At 45.4% G+C, this 20,365-nt stretch overlaps 1 protein-coding gene across 7 annotated transcripts in view; it reads right to left on the bottom strand.

The window, feature by feature from the left end:
- ARHGEF6 (Rac/Cdc42 guanine nucleotide exchange factor 6) overlaps positions 1 to 19,392 on the bottom strand; it is a 38,963-nt gene extending 19,571 nt beyond the window's left edge. For 2 of the 7 annotated variants that reach the window (XM_059859529.1, XM_059859530.1), the window contains exons 1-8: positions 19,158 to 19,392; positions 18,078 to 18,161; positions 10,245 to 10,329; positions 5,494 to 5,621; positions 4,885 to 5,086; positions 2,279 to 2,349; positions 1,026 to 1,120; positions 253 to 348 (exon numbers count right to left, since the gene is read on the bottom strand). In XM_059859529.1, the coding sequence (XP_059715512.1) occupies positions 253 to 348; positions 1,026 to 1,120; positions 2,279 to 2,349; positions 4,885 to 5,086; positions 5,494 to 5,621; positions 10,245 to 10,329; positions 18,078 to 18,161; positions 19,158 to 19,322 (926 nt within the window). In that variant the 5' untranslated portion in view covers positions 19,323 to 19,392. Of the gene's footprint in view, positions 1 to 252; positions 349 to 1,025; positions 1,121 to 2,278; positions 2,350 to 4,884; positions 5,087 to 5,475; positions 5,622 to 10,244; positions 10,330 to 13,280; positions 13,391 to 18,077; positions 18,236 to 19,157 lie in introns of those variants that run through there. The other 5 variants (XM_059859532.1, XM_059859534.1, XM_059859533.1 and 2 more) reach the window with 5 other exon arrangements.
- Positions 19,393 to 20,365: the final 973 nt, after the last annotated feature.

The raw sequence follows: 20,365 nt of genomic DNA, 5'->3' as shown, positions 1-20,365 counted from the left end.
GTTAGGCACACTTTTGTGTCAGTTCTAATGACACTCATTCAGCAGATGCCTTAACACCAGTAATCTCAGAGTTCCTTCTACCTTTCCTCCTGCCAAAGCACTGCCTGCAACCTTTCCTCAGACCTGTTCTTTTCTTCTATATTTAACAAGTCTAAGACAGCAGCCAGGAGAAATATTAATGAACATGCCTTTCTATTATTTTTAGCCACAGTTAAAAAGCTTAACAACCTCCGTGCTATGACACAAACTTACTTTGCAACTTCTTCCAAGGCTTGGTTCAGTGTTTGCTGAAAAGCAGAGATTTCTTCCATGTTTCCCAGCAATGCTGCAATGTCCCCAGTGCTGAGCCTACAAGAGCCACATCACCACAGTTACCATCAAAGAGAAGTGCCTCTCAGGAACACCCCATTTTTATTCATCAGCAGCCGTTCCAAAAAAGACTCAACATTTCTCCTTCCCCAGATACAGCATTGGACAGAACCAAAATTCATGATCTATGAGCTACAGACCACAGTCTCCTAAAAAGAAGTCTGCTGCCAAGTATTATCTTAATTGGATTTTAATCACTTAATCCCACTAATCTTCTCAGATCTTTAGCTATCTAATAGACGTAGACAGATGGGATTTCAGCCACAGGTGGGGAGGAAGGTGTGTGCACTGACAGAGAGTTTTGTCTTCAGGGATTCATGCCATGGGTTTCCCTATGGGAGGAAGGTCCAACAGGTAGGGGCTTCTTTGCTCCTTGAGTGAGGTTGGGTGTTTCCAAAGCTAATGCACCTGTTTCTGTCATCCTAAGAGTCATAACACCCTCATTTAGGCCTACAAAGCTGAGAGCACAAAAAAATTTCCCACATGAAGATTTTGGGAAGGGAGAAGTGACTGAAATACAGAGACCTTAGAATACGACTCTCCCATCTCTCCTGATTGGACAATGTCTATGACATTGTCATAGTGGGTGCCCTCTGTCCATGACACCCCAAGGCTCCCACAGTGTTCTCTCCACCTCAGATGCCCTTATATCTTACTTATCATAAGACTGGAGGGGTCTTAAGTAAGTTCCCAGAAGTGACTGTAGTTCCTTTGCATAATCTCGTTCTGTTTCCAGAATATTTTGCAACACCTAGGGTGAGAGACAGAGCACTGAGAAGATCTTTGTACTAGAAAACTAGTCAAAAGAACATGACATCAGCTTCCAAGTCTGGCAAAGCATGGAAGCATATTTTAAGTCCAGAAATTACATTTCTTAATGCAGAACCCAGAACACTCAGGAAGTCCTGGTGGTCAAATACTGAGATTTTAATTTGCAAACTTGGGGAGGCCTGGAAAGCAGGTGTTAAAGGCTGCACCAAGGATGGCTTCTGTGGCAGATCAAGCAGGGCACAACTCATTTGCCACTTCAGGGATGTAATGATCTAGGTTTGGTCCTGTTAATACACCTCAGCAGCTGGTTTGTCTCTGGCTGCATAGCAGGCAAACACAGTGCCTGCACATTCCCAGTCAGCACTCCAGTTTCTCAGTGTGGATAAGCCCTCGAGACAGTGGAGGTGGCTTCCAGCTCCCTGGACATACTGCTTCTGCTTTGCTTGATATATATTTAGACATACTGATGAGCAGGATTCCACTCCAGCACTGAGAGCCAGGGATGCTCACATGAAGCATCTTCACTCTCTTACCCCACAGCCTGGACACAGGGGTCATGGGAGCTGCCCTACCTTACCAGACCTCCTTGCTTCGGCAGCAATAGGTAAAGGAGGGGATGTTTCCCTACCCCTTCTGCAGGAGCAATTCATGGCCTGGCAGGCTGCTCCAAAGCCAGCCCAGTTACAGAGCCAGGCCATGAGCTGTGGCAGCTCCCGTTCTCTGAGGGCTGGCAGAGGCCTGGGACAGGCACCATGGGGTGTAACATCTCCAGCCAAACCCAAGAGAGGGGCCAGAGCCCTGACTTTGCTTGCTTACACCATGACATTATCTCCCCATCTTTATCAACAGGAAATACTGTGCTTTCTCCCCTTGCATTGATCTGAAAGCTGCCACCTCTCCTTAGTTATCTCAGTTGTCTACTTCAAGCCTCTACTTCTGACATCTTGCAGCCACTTCCATTTGTGGTTTATTGTGTCAATGGCCTTGAATCAAGGAATTGGAAACAGCTGCATTTAAACACAGAGTCACATCCCCAATTGTTATAAACTGCATCAATGATTTTTAAGGGAAGGAGCTACTTCATAAGATGATTAACATGGTACTTATTAAAATGTATGATCAGCACTTTCAAACTTACCACAGGGTAATAATTCTTTGTCATCTGAGTGTTTTCTAGCCCTTTCAATGCTTTGGGAGAGAGTGGTTTATCTGTACAAAAAAAACCCATGAATAAATTACAGTGCACGGCTCTCGTTATTCCATCAGGAAAAGACACTGCCACATTATGTCCAGCAAATATAACTTCATCCCTCTGACCACAAAACTCCAATTGCAGGGTTTGTTTCACCATTTCAAAAAACACCAGGATAAAACCAGTGGCATGCACAACACTGACAGTGGCCAAGCGAGTCACACCAGAAGCTTTGTGCAGCCTCTGCCAACCAACATCCAGGTTTGTTCCAAAATCCCTGGCAGCAGCCCAGTGTCTGTCAATGTTTGGAACTACAGTGTTGCTTCACCTGGCCCACTAAATTTGTTTTTAAAACTGGGTGTCTGTCAGAAATGACGGATACTATCTTTTTAACAGGTGATTCACAAGGCACTTGAAGCCAACCCCAATCAATACGCTGACCTCCCATCCCCACAGTCACTTATGATGCAAAATCCTTCTATGAATGAAGGTAGATTTAAATTAAAAGCTCACAAGACCCTGGATATCAATTCTCATTCTGCATTTAATAAATCTCTGTGGATGCCTCCAGCTCTGTACATATGCACACACACACACGGACAAATTCCTGCTCCAATTTTCCTCCCTAGAGAAGCCTCTTCCCTTCCAGCAGCATGGCTTTCCCAGCAGCACCATGCTCCCTCTGGACTGGGACAGGCAGGCAGTGCAAGGCTGCCCCAGTCCTGGCCACACTGCACATACTGAGACAGCTCCGTGCCAAGTGGAGCAGCCAGGCTCTCCTGGCTCCCTGCAATTGCTCACACAAGGCAATTACTTGCACACTGATAGCAGGGGAGGAACTTGAAATTGATAAATTTAGTCTCTTTATGTACTGTCTAAATATTGCCTTTGTAATGCTTCCTGTCACTTCCAGCTAAAGGCTCATAAGAGCTCAGCTCCACAGTTATTTCACAGAATCACAGAATATTTCCACCCAAATGGCACACCTAGGACACAGCAGAGGTACGGACACTGCTGAGAAACAAGTAACTCCATTCACAGTGTGTCTGAACTCTTACACACTGGAGGTGGGAAAAGCAGCTCCCTGACAGCTGCAGCTCCAGCAGCATTCCTGGGGCAGGGAGAGTTTACTGATGGTCCCTCATTCCTCACTTGCAATACAGACACATCTCCTGAGCATGCAGACACCAGGGCAATGAACCCTGCTGTCACATGAAACGGTGCTGAGAAGAGGATCTGGAGGGAAAAGTTCTGCAGACAGAAAAATCTCATGGACTCTTCCATCAGGATCGATGGGAGACTGGCCCTTCACTTCAGTGAGGTGCTGTCATGTCATGCAGCTACCATCTGATTTTCCCTTTAGGACTCAGCTTTGCTCTCCTTTGTTTAAAATATCTCTCTTCTCCCCTCACTGAGTTAATTAGTGATTCCTGAGTTGTGCCAGACAAGCCTTCAATCCCTGCTACAACTTCCTGCTCCAGCTCAGACATCATTTCCCAGAGGGAAACAGTGGGAGATGAGATGATTTTTTTCATTTAGAATCAAATAAAAACTGACCTAATTCTAAGCACTATATCGTCAATTTTTTTCCCCTCCTTTGCTTTATTTTTGCAAGAGTAGAAGAAAGGATGTCTAGCAGGGGCTGCACGTTGCAGCTACTTCACAGACCCCTGCTGGCATCTCAGTGTTTGAGGCCAGAGCAGATCCTGAGCCATAGAAGCAGCATCAAGCACACAATTGGTCTCTGTCTATGGTAAGTGCTCAAGGCGCACTAAGGAGTTAAGCTGCATCTTGCAAAAAACCAGTTTAATTTCACACAAAGGCCTGAACAGGGGTCAACTGTTTGAATGGATGTGTAATGCCACAGGGCAGTTGGGCAGGGGCTTCACATCATCACCACCCTATGTCTGGGTACAACCACATCGCAGAAAATGTTAAGGACACTCAAGACAAAGCTCAATAAAGGCAGATGTCATCAGACAGATCATCCCCTCTCTCTTCCTTTCTCAACATAGCAGCAGAAGCATCTGGGGAAAAAATGTACTCTGTGAAATCAACCATCACTATTGGACCAAAATATTGACAATGCCCTGCGGCCATGCAGTTTTTGTCCGATTCCACATCGTGATGGTGAGCATCTATTCCACTGATGCCTGAAAAGCCAGGATCAAACACAAATACATTGCCTGACCAAGGTCTCTAACAAAAAGCTAGTTTTGAGCTCAGACACTTGAATGACCTGACAGCTCTCCAGGACAAAGGGGACCCACATCCATCTCTGTCCTCATCCTCTGACAACATCCCTGCTTCCATGCTGCTGGGGCTTGGGGGAAGCAAGAGAAAGGCGCAGTGTGGTGGGAAGAGGGTGAAGCAGCTCTCAAGCAATTCATCCGAAACACTGCGCTTTACCCTTCCGTTCATCCTTCCATTAGCCCAGCTGCCTGAAGTACACAAACAGTCCTTAATAAATAGCAGCAATTTCCCAAAGGCATGAGGGTCCTCACTGCATTATGCCACTGTCATTCAATCAGCCCTTGAAGCAATTTGCTTACCGGTAGATTTGATTTCTCTGACGTAGTTGCTTGGGAACCAGCCTGTTTTTCCATTCAAGGTGCCTTCCCACCAGCCCCCTTCTTCAACTCGAGTGACATAAATAATGTCTCCTTTGTTAACAGAGAGTTCATCCTCATTGGTCTGTTTAAAATTGAACCTGGCCTTTACCACCAGCTGGTGACTGCCATTCTCGGTCATCTCCTAAGGAAAGAAATGTGGAAAAACATCAGTAAATCGTCAAAAAAGCCAGAAACAACTAGGACAAGCCATTGTTCTTCTCTGTTGTGACAGCTGTTTTCTCAGTATTGCTCTGTATAACAACCAATAATATGTTGCTGCTGTGTAAACACTGCCTTCAGAGGACCACGAAGTCCCTCCCAAGCATTAATTTAGTTTTCCAGTGCAACGGGTGGCAGGTAAGAATCACTCTTCTCACGTCCCACAGAGAAACACTGCAGTTGGAGAAGCTGCGGGACTCTCTCCAACTGAGACAGCAAACCCATGATGGAGATCAGGGGAGAACAACCTCTGGTGTTGACACAGAGGCACCAATCCCACCCTCCCCCGAAGACCACCAAATCCACGATTACACGTTAAATAAAGGGTACCACAGGCTTGGACTGCCTCCGTAACACCCTTGCTGACTGGGAGGCTGTGCCCTTGGAGTCACTCTGGGGGTCTCCAGCCGCGGAGTTATCAGAGGACAGATGTGAACATGGCCCTTTTGACAGCTGATCTGGGGAAACAAAACAACATCTGAGTTTTACTCGGCTGTACACCATCCTTCCACATCACAGCAAAGAAAAGAGTAAAGCCTGTAAAGAGAAGAGGAACAGGGCACAGCAGTTCAAAGAGCATCTATGAGATCAAGACAGCAAGTGCATGGCATCTGCAGCATGGGTACTCCCAGTCAGCAGTGAGGGTGATTTTCTGGGCTGGGATAACCCTTCCATCATGGAAGAAGTTAAATTGCATCCCAAGGCACTCCTAGGTTGTGCCAGCTCTGCAGCCACACATCCAATTGCAGTATTTCTTTGAAATCCCCCTTAAAACTGTAGAAAAGTAGAATAGTACTCAGTACTGTGATTTCCCACTGGGGGTGTTTCTGGGATCAAAGTAAGTACTGTTGAAGGTGTGTCAAAATTTAGCTCTCCAGTGAGTGCTCTTAGGTCACCTCTGCAGCTGCAGTGTGGGCTATCCCGCTGAGCAGGGAGGAATGCTGAACAGCTGGTCAACACAATCACTCCTCTATTTAGAGGAGTCCTTCTGGGTTCATTATCCAGCTGAAAGAGGCTAGGCACTATTTTGATTGCTGTTCATGGACCGTTGCCATTAGTCATGTGAGACAGGGATTCAAGCCATGCTGAGGAAGGACAGGAGTGTCATCCCCAGGAGATGAAATGCCCATGGAAAGGCTCAGATCATTCCAGCAGCTCCTGGAGCTGCCTCCTTCACACTCAGAGCTCCTGGCTTTGCAAACCAGTCTCTAGGTTTGTTTTTCTCCCCACCTGATGCTGGAGGCAATGCTGCAGCTCTGATACATCTGTTTTTGTAATTAGTGATTTGTTTCTATATTAATACCAAAAAAATTGCCAGAGGGTGAAAAGTTTCCTGGTCCTAACTATTCAGAGACTGAGTCAGTAGCCTTGTTGCTAAGAGCAGTTCCAGCTCTGGCAGAATCTGGCAGCGCTGAGCCTCAGAATCCTGTGGGATGCTGCAGAGGTGTAAAAACATGGGATGCAAGCCACACAGTAATTCCCAGTGCTTCACTGCTACTGTACCCCATACCACACTGTGGGACACCGTCAGATCACCACTCCTCTGTGTCCCATGGTGCTTAAAAGACACAACAGCAGATATCATCATTTCAGTAAACTGCAAAGGACTTTTAAGATTGGTCTTGTAGCTTCTCTTCAGATTCTAGGACCTTTCTGCATTCTAGTGTTGCAGTTTTCCACCTGCAGTGGGGACCACATGTGTCCATGGACCTCAAAAGCAGAACAGAGCAGTCTGCAGGAATCCCTGTGCTGGATGTGCAAGTCCATGGACCATGTTTGGAATTCTGCCTTGAAAACACTGCAAGAGGAGAGGATATACAGCCATAAAACATGTGAAGAAATCAGAAAAGACAAACTGCTTTTCCTCCATTCTCCTCTAGTCTGAATGTCAGCATGGAAAACTCATTCCGAAGGGGAAGTTTGTTAGGAGTTACAGGAACTCAGCTGGGCTTTTATTTTCCTCAGAGGATTTTTATTTCAATAGGAAAATACCTCATCCTTAGATTGGACTTGGAGCAACACAAACTGTGAGCTCTTGGAGAAGGGACTTGCTTTGTCTCTCTCCTAACCCTTGCACAGTGGGGACCAGGTCCTTGACTGTGACAGCCAGGTGCTGCTGCCTTACAAAGCCCAGCCATGCCATACTCACACACCAGTCTAGCCAGTCCACACTCCAGAGATGGACAACATCCATGGTAAACCTTGTGTGCTGTCAGTGAGTCAGTTTTCTTCTCTTGTCCTGCTCATTACACAACTGCCTGACAACTGCACGGTGAATTCCCAGCTTTCTGGGCTGTGGGAACTGCAAAACCCCTTCCCATGTAAAACCCACTTTGCCAACAGAGTTGGGTTTTTCTCTCTGAAGCATCCTGATATTTGAGCAGGAGTGGTTTTGGCTGCTCTTGGTGACTCACAGGCCAGGGATGTGGCTGGCTGCCTGTGTGAGATATTCTTCCCCTGATTCCTTCTGAAAGGGAGGGCATAAATCCTGAGTCCAGACTTCACTTATTCAAGTCATCAGCCACAGTCCCACGGAAATTACTCCATTACTGTAGATTTTATGACTCTCCCTGCCCCTCCCAATCTTCCAAAGCTTTTATAAATGTCTGCAGAAACCTAGAAACAAATGTAAAACTGCCTTTGACAGTTTGGCAGGAAAGTGTATCATTTATATCGCATCATGACAGTGTCCTATTTTATGCCTGGTCCAGCACGGAACACTGCTGCCATATGTTGCTTAAACTATGGTTAAAATAGCTGGGTTTTCTGCTTGCATTCCTACACTATTTTTGGCACATGAGCCTAGTCTGATCCAGCACAGCTGGTTTTCCTCCCCTGCCCTCTCTTGCAGACAAAAAGCATCAAGCATCTGTATTGCTGTGTTTTGATGGACAGCTGCTGAAATACAAATATATCCACTACAAAATGATGCCTCCAGTTATTTACATAGAAAGATCCATGAAGACACAAGGATTTGGATTTCAAATGGATGCTCAGAAATACAATGCCACAACCTTTCCTTAGCTGGCACCTACTTCCCTCTGCCTCCACCCAGAGTGTTGGGATGCAGCAGTGCTGCGGGTGTTGGGATGTGCAGGCATGTCAGAGCCTTGGTGACAGCAGCAACTGCAGCAGCTGGTACCAGGCTGACCCTGATGCTCCGTTCAGCCTGTGGCCTCCGGCAAAATAGACAAACTGGACCATCTGCAGTGGCAGTTTGTAGGACACAGGCTCCTGCTCCTCAGGAATTTGACTAAGCCACCAAAAAGTAAATGTTTGAGACACATATTTATTTTCCCCCTGTACTTTTCCCAAGGGTGCTCTCTGCCTGAGCAGCTAATTATATCGCAGGCATTGCGCTTTTTAACATTTAAACACAGAAAGCATATGTTCAAACATGTTTGCCATGAAACCAAGAGGATCCCAGCTTCTCTACAGCCTTGTCAGTAACATATGACAGGAACTATTCCCCAGCAAAGCCCTGTCCCGGGCTGAGCTGGCACATGGGTGGCTGGAAGTATGGAGCTGGGGCTGTAAATACGGGGATGGATGTGAAAATGGCATTGCAGCATTGCCACCCTGTCAGCACATGCCCCATCACACACCTCCAGCAACAGGCAAGGACAGAGGCAAGAGTTTCTCTCTCCTTTTGCTTTCAGATTAATGAAGCAAATATCAATCATAACATTTGCATTTGCAGAGGCTGCTCCCAGTCAAGTTAACCTACATTTCATATCCCCCACCACATGAACTGCAAGAGCTTGTACACAGGGTCAGCGGGTGCTGTTGGTGATTGAGGAGGTGCTGAGGCTGGCCAAGGCCAAATTCCCATTCCCAAACTTCTACAGAGTGAGCTGTCAGCAGAGCTGAGTCCTGGCTGCAGAACAGCATCCTCAGAACCTGAATTTCTTCAGAGCAGCGTTATACACAGAGACACACACACACACACATGTATGTACAAATCATAGGGGGCGGGAGATGGCTTACAAATATATACTATTATTATTATACATTATATATTATTATTAGACATTTATTATTATATATGCTGATGTACGATATATACACAATAATTAATGCACCAGTTTATATAATGTATAGGCATAATGCAATAAGCTAAAAGAAAAGCCTTCCCATGAGAGGAAAGTAATGAATTTTCATTTTGAAATTTCCTCCTTTAAACCATCTCAAATGTAACCTGCAAGTGGGAAACAGAACTCTTCTCCTGGTGCTGGACTTAGGTGGGTGTGCAGGAGTCTGTCCTAACCTGCATGTCTGTCTGTCTGACCTGCATGACAAGAGGCTGTGAACTCTCCCCAGCACCAGGCAGACCTGCTCCTCATCATCTCAGAAAAGAGACTCTGATCCCCTCACCCCTCCCCAGAGCACCACTGTGCCATCATCCCCACCCCCCGTTGAACTTCTCCTTTCACAGACTATGCTACTGAATATCATTTTAAAGCAATCTGTAGGGAACAGCTGCATATCTGGGATGCAATCAGGATAAGGTGATTTGGTTTGCTTCAGCAGCCTACTCCTGCTCCCAGGGATACAGGACAAGCCATCAGCTTGCTTCCCAGATCCAGAAACCTACTCCATGGAGCCAGGGAGAGGAGAGAGAGAAAAACATCAATAGAATTGACTGAGCAGCGAGCAACAACATTTATTTTGACATTCAGGAAAGGTATTATGCAGATTAAGCTGTTTTTCTCTTCAGCTTTAAAACACGACTCTTTAAAATCTGATATTTGCATTTTGGGAGGTGCATGTTCATTTACATTGAGGATCACTTATGCTGACCTACTTGGAGGCCCCTTAATGCTCAAAACTGAGCAGAGGTCCCCCAGTGTAAAGTGATAATTGAGCTCTGCAGAGTTCATAAAGCAGGTCTGAAATATCACATTTTAACACGGAGTTGGCAGAAGCCTGAAACGTCAATCCTGCCATCAGTCCTAGCAGCACAATTCGGCAAACTTCCAGAAATCACCATAAAGTAGGAATTAACAAAAATTAAACACCAGCCCTTCATACACACAAGAAATATTTTGAAAGGACAACAGAAGAACCCCTTTTTTTCTTACCTTCAGTAGCCTTATTTACAGCTGTTAATGTGCTCAGGACCTTGGAGAACTGATCTCCAGTGTACAAATCATGTGGATCAAACACCTGTGAAAGATGAACTCAGTTAGTCGAGCCCAAACCAGCTCACACTGGCTGCTGGAGCCACCCATGGTGCTGGAGGGTGACAGTGGGGATTAGGCAGCCCCTATGTCTCTACAGGGAAAGGGTGATCATTCAGGGCTGACAAGTCCCATTTCCTTTACAGCCAGAAAATTCCTGGGGCACCACTGGCAGGCATTGTGGGAAGGGCAGGGGAACCCAGAAGCACCTGGAATGTAAGGCTGTGAACAGGGAAGGAATCAGTGCTGTCTGCAGAGCAGAGACTCCTCTGAAAATCACTGAGAAGGTTATTGCTGGCCTTGAGGGAAAGAAAGATTTTGTTGCTATTTTTGTTATCGAGAGCTGAAGAGACTGAGGCTGTACGTACAGATCTATGTATAAACACACATTTTCCACAGCAGAATTAACACACATGGAATTTTCTACTATTGCAATATATAGTTTATTTACACTTTTTTACAGGAAGACAAACCCAGTTATCTTATATAAAAAAAATTCACCCTAAAGAATTTGGTGTTGCTAATCCTCAGTGGTGAAACAGAAATACACGGTTAGCAAGGGCTTATTTTCCATCACTAATAACATGAACCTTGTACACTTCAAAAATCACCACCAGAACAGTGAGGGCAGTTTGAGTTTCCAAAACACTTTGACCCCCTCTAACACCTGAAAAATACTCTCAACTGCATACAGACTGTACAAATCCTACCATTAATGAAGCAAAGATAAAAGTTAGTTACAAAAAGTCTGTCTGCTTGGTACCACCATGGCACCATCTGCTAATCCCCAAATACATGTTGTCTTGCAGATTGAGACCACAGATACACAAATCAGATGAACAGGAAAGATGACTTTAAAGCTCTCCTGGCAGACACCATCTAATTACAAACACTTCCAACACACTAAAGAGTGTATCCTGCGTAATAAGGACACAAGTCTTAATTACCTTTAGGCTAGTACTGCCCTTTCAAACAGCCCTTTCCTGCATTCCACACAGAGCTCCTTGAGTACGCTTGGCAACTTTCAAATAGTTAAGGGACTGTCCTCTCTCACAGCCCTGGATGCTTGCGGCATCTCCTCCTCTTAAACAGACGCACCAGAGCAGCACCAAAGCCCAACACGGACAGTACGAAGTCTGGTCTTTGTTGAGAATATGTTTTCAGATTGACTCAGCGACTCAATACTGCAAGACACGTTCTACCCTAAAGAAATTTAATCCATGCTTAGCATGGGGACAGTTTGCTGTCATTACAAATATTTAAACCTGAAGCTCCACAGCTCTGATCGCATCTACTGCTCTGCACATTCCAGGGACATACCCACCTACCTTGGGCTGTTTCTGAGCTGATCTATCACCTGCACTCACTTGGGTTAGCTCCTTCAGACCATTCAAGTCCCATCCCCTCTGCCAGCTGGTGCATGGAACCAGTTTTCCTGCCCTGCAGTTACAGGCAGCGCCACGCAAGCACAGCCTTCAGCCCTAAGCAGCGACGTTCCCATCTCTGTGGAAAGGGAGACGGTAACAGAGAGCTCCGTCGTGTGCTGACCCCATTGGCAGCTGCTGCAGCATGGGATGTTACAGTTGCACAAGAGGAAAGTGAACAGCCAGGCTGGGTTGTTTGCATGCATCTCTCTGGTGTGTCATTTTTTCATCCATATCCTTTTTCTTCCACTTCAGTAATTCCAGAAGAATAAAGTCCTGCCTTGAATTAACACCTCTTTTTTTTCCTAAGGAGCAAAGTAGAAACTTGCATCCCAAATCCTTCAATGCAGAGAATAATGCTGGAAGCTCAGAGTCATCAGGCTGACAGTCCAGATGAAAATGGTAGGAAGAAAGATATGCAAAAAAATTCTAGCACGAAAGAAAGTAATAACATTTAGAACTTCTTCATGGGGAAATTTTCTGGAACAGCTACTGTGGAACAGTGGCTATGTGGGGTTAGCTACTGTAATGTAAATAAACTCTGCAGCTTGTTCCAGAATAAATTCCTCATACAAAAAAGTCCTCATTTATGACCTAAAATTTACTTTTTCCAGCACAATCCATTGATAATTCCATTCATAGCTAAAAGACAAACTGCAGCTAGAAGATAAATAGAGGCAGAAAAGGCTTTTTCACTTGTAACACATGGAAGATAAGGTAGATGTAACTAAAACCCCATTTAAATCTACACCTGTCATCTGAGGATCTCCATTAAAACGCTATTTTGACTTCCAGAATCACTGGAAGATGGGAGACTGCAGCTCCCCTCGGTAAAACACTCTGGCTGTTTCCATCAAGCATCGCACCGGGCAAGAGAAGCTCTGCACTGCCGCACCGCCAGCCTCCGCCACAGGCAGCGAGGGGATGAGCAGGAGCCGGTGATTCGCGACCAGAGCGCCCGGCTCTTTGGGAAGGACGAGAATAGGAGACCCAAACCCGGGTGCGGCTAGCAAGTTATCCGCACCCAAAATCCCAGTCCCGCGACGGCAAGCACAGAAAAGTTAGGGAAAGCCGGGCTGTGTTTCGAGTCCGAGCTGTCCACAGTTGGACAGCCCCCAGCTGGGCGCCAAGCCCGAAGCCCGGCGCGGCCGCGACCCCTCCAAACCCGAGGACAGGGGCAAGAGCCGCCCGTCCCCCAGCGATGCGGCGCTTCGGGCGCTCGCTGACCCGGCTGCTCCCACTGGATTTGCCTCTGCCTCCAGCGGGAACGGCGGTGCAGCCGGAGCTCCGCCAGCATCGGCGAGACACAGCCGAGCGGGCGGCGGGAGCGCCGCTGCCCCCGCGGAGCACCCGGAGCGCAAGCACCGCTCCGTCTCCGGGTGCTCGGCTAGGGTGCCGCGGTGCCGTCACCCCCTTCAGCGGGGACACCCGCGGCAGCTGGCCGGAGACACCCCTGCTGAGCGGCTGGGACACCCGCGAGGACCCCCGGGCCATGGAGGCGGTCGGTACTCACGGCGGCGGGCGGGCGGGCGCGCAGCCCCGGGGCATGGCGGCAGCGCGGGCGGTGCTGCGGAGCGGCCGCGGCGGCTCTGACCCGGAGCCGGATCGCGGCGCGGAGAAAGGGAAGAGAAGGGAAGGGGAAGTGACAGGCGGTGCCGCCGCCCCGCTCCGCCCCGCCGCTCGCTGCGGGACGCGGCGCGGCCGTGGGGCCGCAGCTCCCTCCGCCGGCCGCGGGCCGGAGACACCGGGAACCCCCCGGAAGAGCAGGAAGCGGACAGCAAAGAGCAAAGAGATGGGAAAGAGAAGAAGAGAAAGGCCGGAGGTGGGGGGATGGGAGGAGGAAAGAAAAGGGAAAGGGGACAGGGGAAAGTAAATCAGGAAGGGGAAGGGAAAAGGGGGGAAGGAAAGGTGAAAAGTGAATGAGGAGAAAGGGAAAGGAGAATGGAGATAGAAGAACGGAGGAAAAAGGAGGAAAAGAAAACTTTAAAAAGACAGGAAAGGATAGAAGAGAAAATGAATACCCACACTATTGGAACAGTAATTGCAGCAGGTTTGCGCCACTGTGAAGAGAAACACTGCAGAAGGGCCCATAATGGGGCACAATTCAGCTGAGACAGTGAGACGTGTCCTCTACTGCCTGTGCCCATCTGTTTGGGGAACACTCTCCTCCTACAGGGAACAGGAAAGTCCCCATATATTTCAACACACCAGCAGGCTGCAGTGTGGACAGGGAATGGAGCACTGCAACAATGTCCAGGGTGAAGCCCAGCTGTCCCAACCCCATGCAGGGACAGACCACACACCTGGAGTCAGGGGTCTGGTCTCTGATACACTGGGTCACTCTAACTGCACACAGACCCATTCTCCAGTGCTCGTGCTGGTTGCTGCTGGGCAGGAGCTCTTGCTTCTGATGGTATCCAGCTAGGAGAGGTAATGTCACTTTGGAGTGAAGCCAAAGCAGAGCAGGTTTTGGCAGTGCATGGATGGGGAGCTAAAAGGGTGATGATCTCTCACCTGCTCTTCCACGCCTTCAATCCAGGTAGTTTGTTGGAGGTTGCAGGCACCTCCAATAGACAAATAACCTCTGTGCTGCCTGTGATGGTAATTACCCTCTGCATATTCTACCATTGTTCTGGACAGCCAGCTTTAATCCAGCTATTGATTTATCTTGCATATACTGTTCTTAGTTCACAAAATTCAGACCTTGCCAGAAGTTTTATAGTTAATAACAATAAAACGCGGCTCTTGAATGAAGGTCTTGTGTCTCTTCACTAGCAAATGATGCTTAGCTATTGATCTAATGTTGTTATATGCACACTGGTGTCAAGAGCAAAAGCAAAGTTCCCATTTTTGTCCTCAAAAACAAGCTAGGCCAGGAGCCTTCTATGATTTTTCTCTTTAGTCATGATCTCTTCCCTGTCTCTTCTACACTAAACTGCACCTGGCCATCAGGACAGAACTCTTTGTTGTCCACTTTCCACCTCAACCCACCAGCATCCAGCTGGCATTGCCTTAGCTGTGCTCACTCACTGGACCAGCTCTTGGGTCAGATACACAGCTCAGATGTTGAAACCACAGTGTAAATGAAGCACATTCAGGATTTCTGCACCGTTCCTCAGTCCAAACCATGAAAGAATCCTCTAAGGACACTTAAGCTCCAATGATGTGCCCACGTCTTTTGCCTAGTCCTTTGCCTCAGCAGAGCTGGGTTGACTGATATTCTTATAACCTGGATCAAATTCTAGCACTGAAAAGCTGTTGGAAAGTTTTGGACACAGTCTCATTATTTCACCTAATTAAAACATTTGCCTGGTTAGAAGGATGGGGTGATTCCCCTGCTTGCCATCTCTTTTAGGACTAAGACACATGAAACAGCAAAAGATGTCAGGCTTCAGTCCTGTGCTGAAGCTAAGGAACAGTTTTGTTATTTATACTCTGCCATGAGGTGGATTCTTCCAGCTCACACCTCCAGCCTGTAGAATGGCTTCACCTTAATGGAGCCAGGTCATAGCAGGAAGGTCAGTGTCCTTCTACCCCTATGTCCAAATGTTTCACTGCACCTGTAAACAACAGAAGTTGCTGTTTGCCTCACTGTGTCTTTCTTCCACTTCCTGAGTTACCAGGACAACAAAGGGTAGGAGGGAAGTGCGTATGTGTAGCTCTGAAAGAGTAGCCTCTATGCATTCCCTCCTACTGGGAAAGACTGGCAAGCAGTGTGTGTTTCAGTGGGAGGTGGGACTTGAGTTTCCACCAAAAGCTGCTGGAAATCCTACCTTCCACAGTGACCACCTTTCCTGCATGCTGGCAATGTCCAGTGAAATGGTGCATTACATGGCAGCTGCACAAACACCCATGACAAAAGCAAATGGAAGGTAGAGTACAATGAAGCCAAGGGATGCCAGGATGGCATGCTAATGTCATGTTTGAGATTCCCCAGGATAAGGCCCTTTTGTACAAGTCAGCATCCAGAAAATAAGTAATGAACTCTCATTTTCCTCAGAATACCCTCTTTTGTTCACATCTGCAACAGGAACAGAATATTTGACCTTAACATACCCTTGTCAGTCTCAAGACAGGGTAGTGGCTCAGGTCCAGCCCTAGGGTACTTCTTCACATCTAAGAATCAAGCGTTCAATGTGGCATTTGGAGAAGGGCAGAATTTGAGAGAACCATTGAGGTTTGATTTTCATATCCATGGTCTGGGTAAGCAGCAGGATGGCTGTCCCAGAATTAAAACGTACTAAGCCCAGACCTTTTGTGAAGGAACTCTTTCCTCAGGCTATGTTGCTGAGGCAGGACAGAACCCTATTCTGTGCTCATCCTCCTTTTACCTAATACCTGATCACTGCAAGTTAAAATGCTGATAGATCTTGAAAGCAGAAGGTTCTCTGCCTGTTCTGATGCTCCAGACACGCTTCCAGAGTAAATGTGATGCAGCAAACCCCCTCCTAAAAGGCAGTGGCCCTTTCCAAGGCAAATCAGGAATCAGGCTTGAGGGAGGATCACCGGTAGGAATGCTGCTTAGAGTCTCCTTGTCAAGATGTTCCAAACAGAGCAGCTTTTAGAAGGAACAGATGGCAGAGGCTTTGCCTGAGAGGACTCAGAAAAGCTGGCAACATGGGAGAAAAATCGGAAGGAAGCATAAGCACTCTGCCTGTGCCATGTCTTGCCCACCATCTCAGCTGTCCTACCTTGAGCCTTCTTCTGCATGAGGCTACAGAGGAGCTAGGAAGAAGCAAAATTCAAGTCTTTGTTTTCTAATATGACAATATTTTGATTTTGGAAAAGAAAAAAAAAAAGAAGAAATTGTTGTCATTTCACTGCAAAATTTAAACTCGAGTTAGTGAGGTTCAAGTTTTTATCCAGCTTTTGAAGTCTCCTCTCACAGCAAACAGGAGAAGCACACATGAGCACAAGGAAAGCTACTGAAGACTCAGAATATTTCAAAGATGAAGTAGGTTATAAATCAGAAGAAAAAAGAAGCCAGAAGCTTTGACTTTATTAAAGCCAAGGAAGAAAAGGCACATGGAGGATCAGACGAACACCTAGAGATGGACACACCATGTTGCCTGTTCTGAATATCTGAAAATTGTGGAGTGTGACTGCAATATTGCAGAATGAGCTTCAAAGCTATGAGATGGCACTTTGCAACAGGTGAGGACTGTTCTCCTACCTTTTAGATGTTTAAGATTCCCATTTTTAAAAATATCTTCCACCACAACCATTTTATTATTAGTTTGAAAATAGAAAACTAAACTCTCAGAAAAATGGAGGAAATCACATGATCAGTACCAGAAAACTAGCAACAAGTGATTTCTGATGCAATAGGCCTTCAGGGATTATAAATCTCTCTCTATATATGTATGGTCTTAAGACTGTGCTGCTGCAGCAGGCTCCAAGAAATGCATCACTGGGCAACAAAAGACCAGGGAGGCAGTACCACATTTTCATGCCGCTTAGCTAAAAAGCTCTAAAGAGAAGAAAGGTCCTTTTCTTGTTTACACCTTCAAAGGAAAAAATGCAGGAACAGAGCTATTGTAGGTTGGACTTTTCTCACTGTGGTGCATGAATATTCTGTATAATGCCCAAGGATTCTGTTTCTGCTTCTGGCAGACTTGTCTTCAAAAAAGTTTTTTCCACAATCTTAAGCATATTTTAAACAAGATAGTTACAGGTTTCTTTTTTTTTTTTTTTACTGCAGGAATTTAAGTGTGACACAAAAGTCTTTAGAAAGTAACAAATTTGATGGTAAAATTAATTGAACTCTGAAGTGATTTAGACTCTGATCTTGCAAATATGAGCTATGATTAAGCATAAGAATCTACACAGATTGGATCAGGAACAGCCACAAGAAAGGTATCTTTTGAATTCATTAGGATTATTTTTTTTGTGTAAGGAACAATTTAATATCTGTTTTGCAGAATCTTACACAACAGTTGCAAGGGATGAAAATATAGTACAGTATAACAAATACTTCATCTTCCCATTAAAGCAGGGCTAAAATGTGAAATTCCTTCTAATAATGAAAAAAAAAATTTATGAACTGGTACAGGTTAAAATCTGTTTAGACATATCTCCTGTTATTGCTGCATGCTTTGTCTCAGAAGATGAGAATCTGTTAAGCTCACAGTTAATACACTGTTTCCAAAGTACCCAGACTGAATATTAAATCATCCATGCTCTGATTTATGTTATTAATACAAAAGATAATGAATTGATACCAACTTTTTCACTCCGACATCTGGCTTCCTTTGAGAAGGCTGATCAAACTGGCATGTTACAATAAAAGAAAGGATCTAAGTTGACTTACCTCCACTTTCAGAAGTGTGCAGCCTTTCAAGAACTCTTGAATATTACTGATGCAATCAGCTTCATTTTTAGGCTCCAGGTAATACTAAAGAAAGAAAATCCACTAATCTCATTGCATTGCCCGTACTGAGAAGGCCTGCATGAATATTGACATGTGCCTTTTATACTGAATTAGGGAAGCTTCTTCAGGGGGCGGGTGGGGGTGGCAGGCAAGCTGTTGAAGCAGGAAGAAAGCCACTGGAGGAAGTGATGCACACACAGAAACTGTCGGCATCTTGTTTTGAATGCCAGCATATGACAGTGCCCTAACTGACAGTGGGAAACTGATGACCTTTAACAACATGCTGCCCCAAACCACCACAAGTAAGAAAAAGATAAGGAGCTAGCAAAATTGATTTCTGCATAATGAAAGGCTCCCAACAACCTGTTGTGCAGTTGCTTTTTTAAAAGCTTCTCTTCTGTGTTGCCAGTTCCTATCTCTCATTGGACTCCTTCCCTTTTTCTTCTCCTTCAGATTCTTATCACACTTTTGGACTGTGAATACATGCCTTGTCAAACTGTTACAAGAGGCATTCACATGGCTTCAGTACCAACGGATTCGTTGGTCTTGGGACAGACCAAATGGCACAGATGCAAGTGTTATTTGCTTATTCCTGCTCCAATCTGCTTCTCCAGTGCATTTCCTGACTAACAAAGCATTTTGCAGTAAGAGTTCTGAAAGAGTGAATATATTTACAGTTGTAATTAATTATATTGATGTAAATACTGACACACTGCAAATCCATCTATTTAAAATCAAGATATTCTGATCTCTGGTAGGCCAAGTATTTCCTGCCACTGACTGAACATGGGTGAGGCAACTGCAACCTTGCAGGGTTTTTTTGTCTGGATATGGAAACAAAATCAAGGAACCAAAGCTACAATCATACTTGGCTGTCAATTAGAAACTTAAATGTAAAATACCTCTCTCTGAAGCTCCTTGCTTCTCTCACCAGAGTAACTAGGCCTCAGAATGCTCAGTGCAGGGTTTCACTGAGCAGGACTCTGTCTCAACACAGCAAAGTACATCAGAAAGCATTACCTTTTCTGCAGATCCCGGAAGAAGCCGATTAATGAGTTTGCAAAGCACAGTTCCATCTTTCAGAGAAGTTTTCAGGAACCCCTCCGGATCATCCACTATTTTCTTAGGGGAATTTAAGACTCCTAGTGAAATAAGCCACGTTACAATCTGTTCTTCTGGATTCATGTCGGAGAGATCTGCTGCCAGAGCTGTTCTCCTGTACAACAGCGTACTGGAACCCACATCCGTGATTACATCTTCCTGCTGCAGCTCGACTGTGAAACTACCTTTTTTTTTTTTTTTTGGCTTGGTAGAGAAACCAAATCTTAGGAACTAAAAGAAGCTACTCTAAGGTGCAAAACTGTTGTCAAAATAAAAGTTTCTAACACTCAGCAGGAAACAGGGAAAGCAGATTGTTAACTACATCTTTGCAAAAATATTGAAAATGCAAGCATTTTATATCAATAGTTATTACACCAAAAATATCTCACATAGGGAATTCCCTTGTGACAGCTGGCACCCTATCACCTAGTAAATATAGTCTGAACTTAAGGTTATCACACAAAGAAATAAATTTCTTAATACTGTAAATAATGATTTGTTTCTAATGTTAAAACAGAATTCACAATGGTGATGTTTTGGAGGAATGTAGGACTAAATAGAGATTCTCAACTTTATGTTGCAAGCCTAATTATTAAAATTGCCTTTTACAGTAGTTTTCCATTGTCTGATTTTTGAAAATAAATTCTGATCATGCACTTCATGTATGAATAATGCCTCTCTTCAACTGCTGTGTAGAAGTCCACATATAATCAAAATGGTTATTTAGAAGATAATAATCTCTAAAAACAATTATCTGGATAACTTCAAAAAGGTCAGGAATGTAGTCATCCAAAAGCTGAGAATAAAATCCCCAACTATGTTACTTGTCTTATTAAGATGTCCCTTTTACCACCACTGCAGGATCTACTGAAGGTAGTTTTCCACCTTGCCCAGGACAGTATTAACCATCACTACTTATCACAGCAAGTCAAAAAATCCAGTCACCTTTTATAACTGTCCTTTCACCAGAACAGATGGAAAATGAAGCAATTCTGTTGATGATGAAGCTGGAACATCATGGCTTGAAGATTCCAACAGGAACAAAGTATCCTAGACACCAGAATTTCTTGGTTACAGTGTTCTGAGCCAATTCCTATCCTCTTACTTAAAGCAGCTTTCAAGAACCC

This window comes from Haemorhous mexicanus, chromosome 14, assembly GCF_027477595.1.
Source record: "Haemorhous mexicanus isolate bHaeMex1 chromosome 14, bHaeMex1.pri, whole genome shotgun sequence".
NCBI classification, from domain to species: domain Eukaryota; kingdom Metazoa; phylum Chordata; class Aves; order Passeriformes; family Fringillidae; genus Haemorhous; species Haemorhous mexicanus.
The sequence above is the reverse complement of the archived record's forward strand: the minus strand, read 5'-3'. Positions and strand labels throughout refer to the sequence as shown.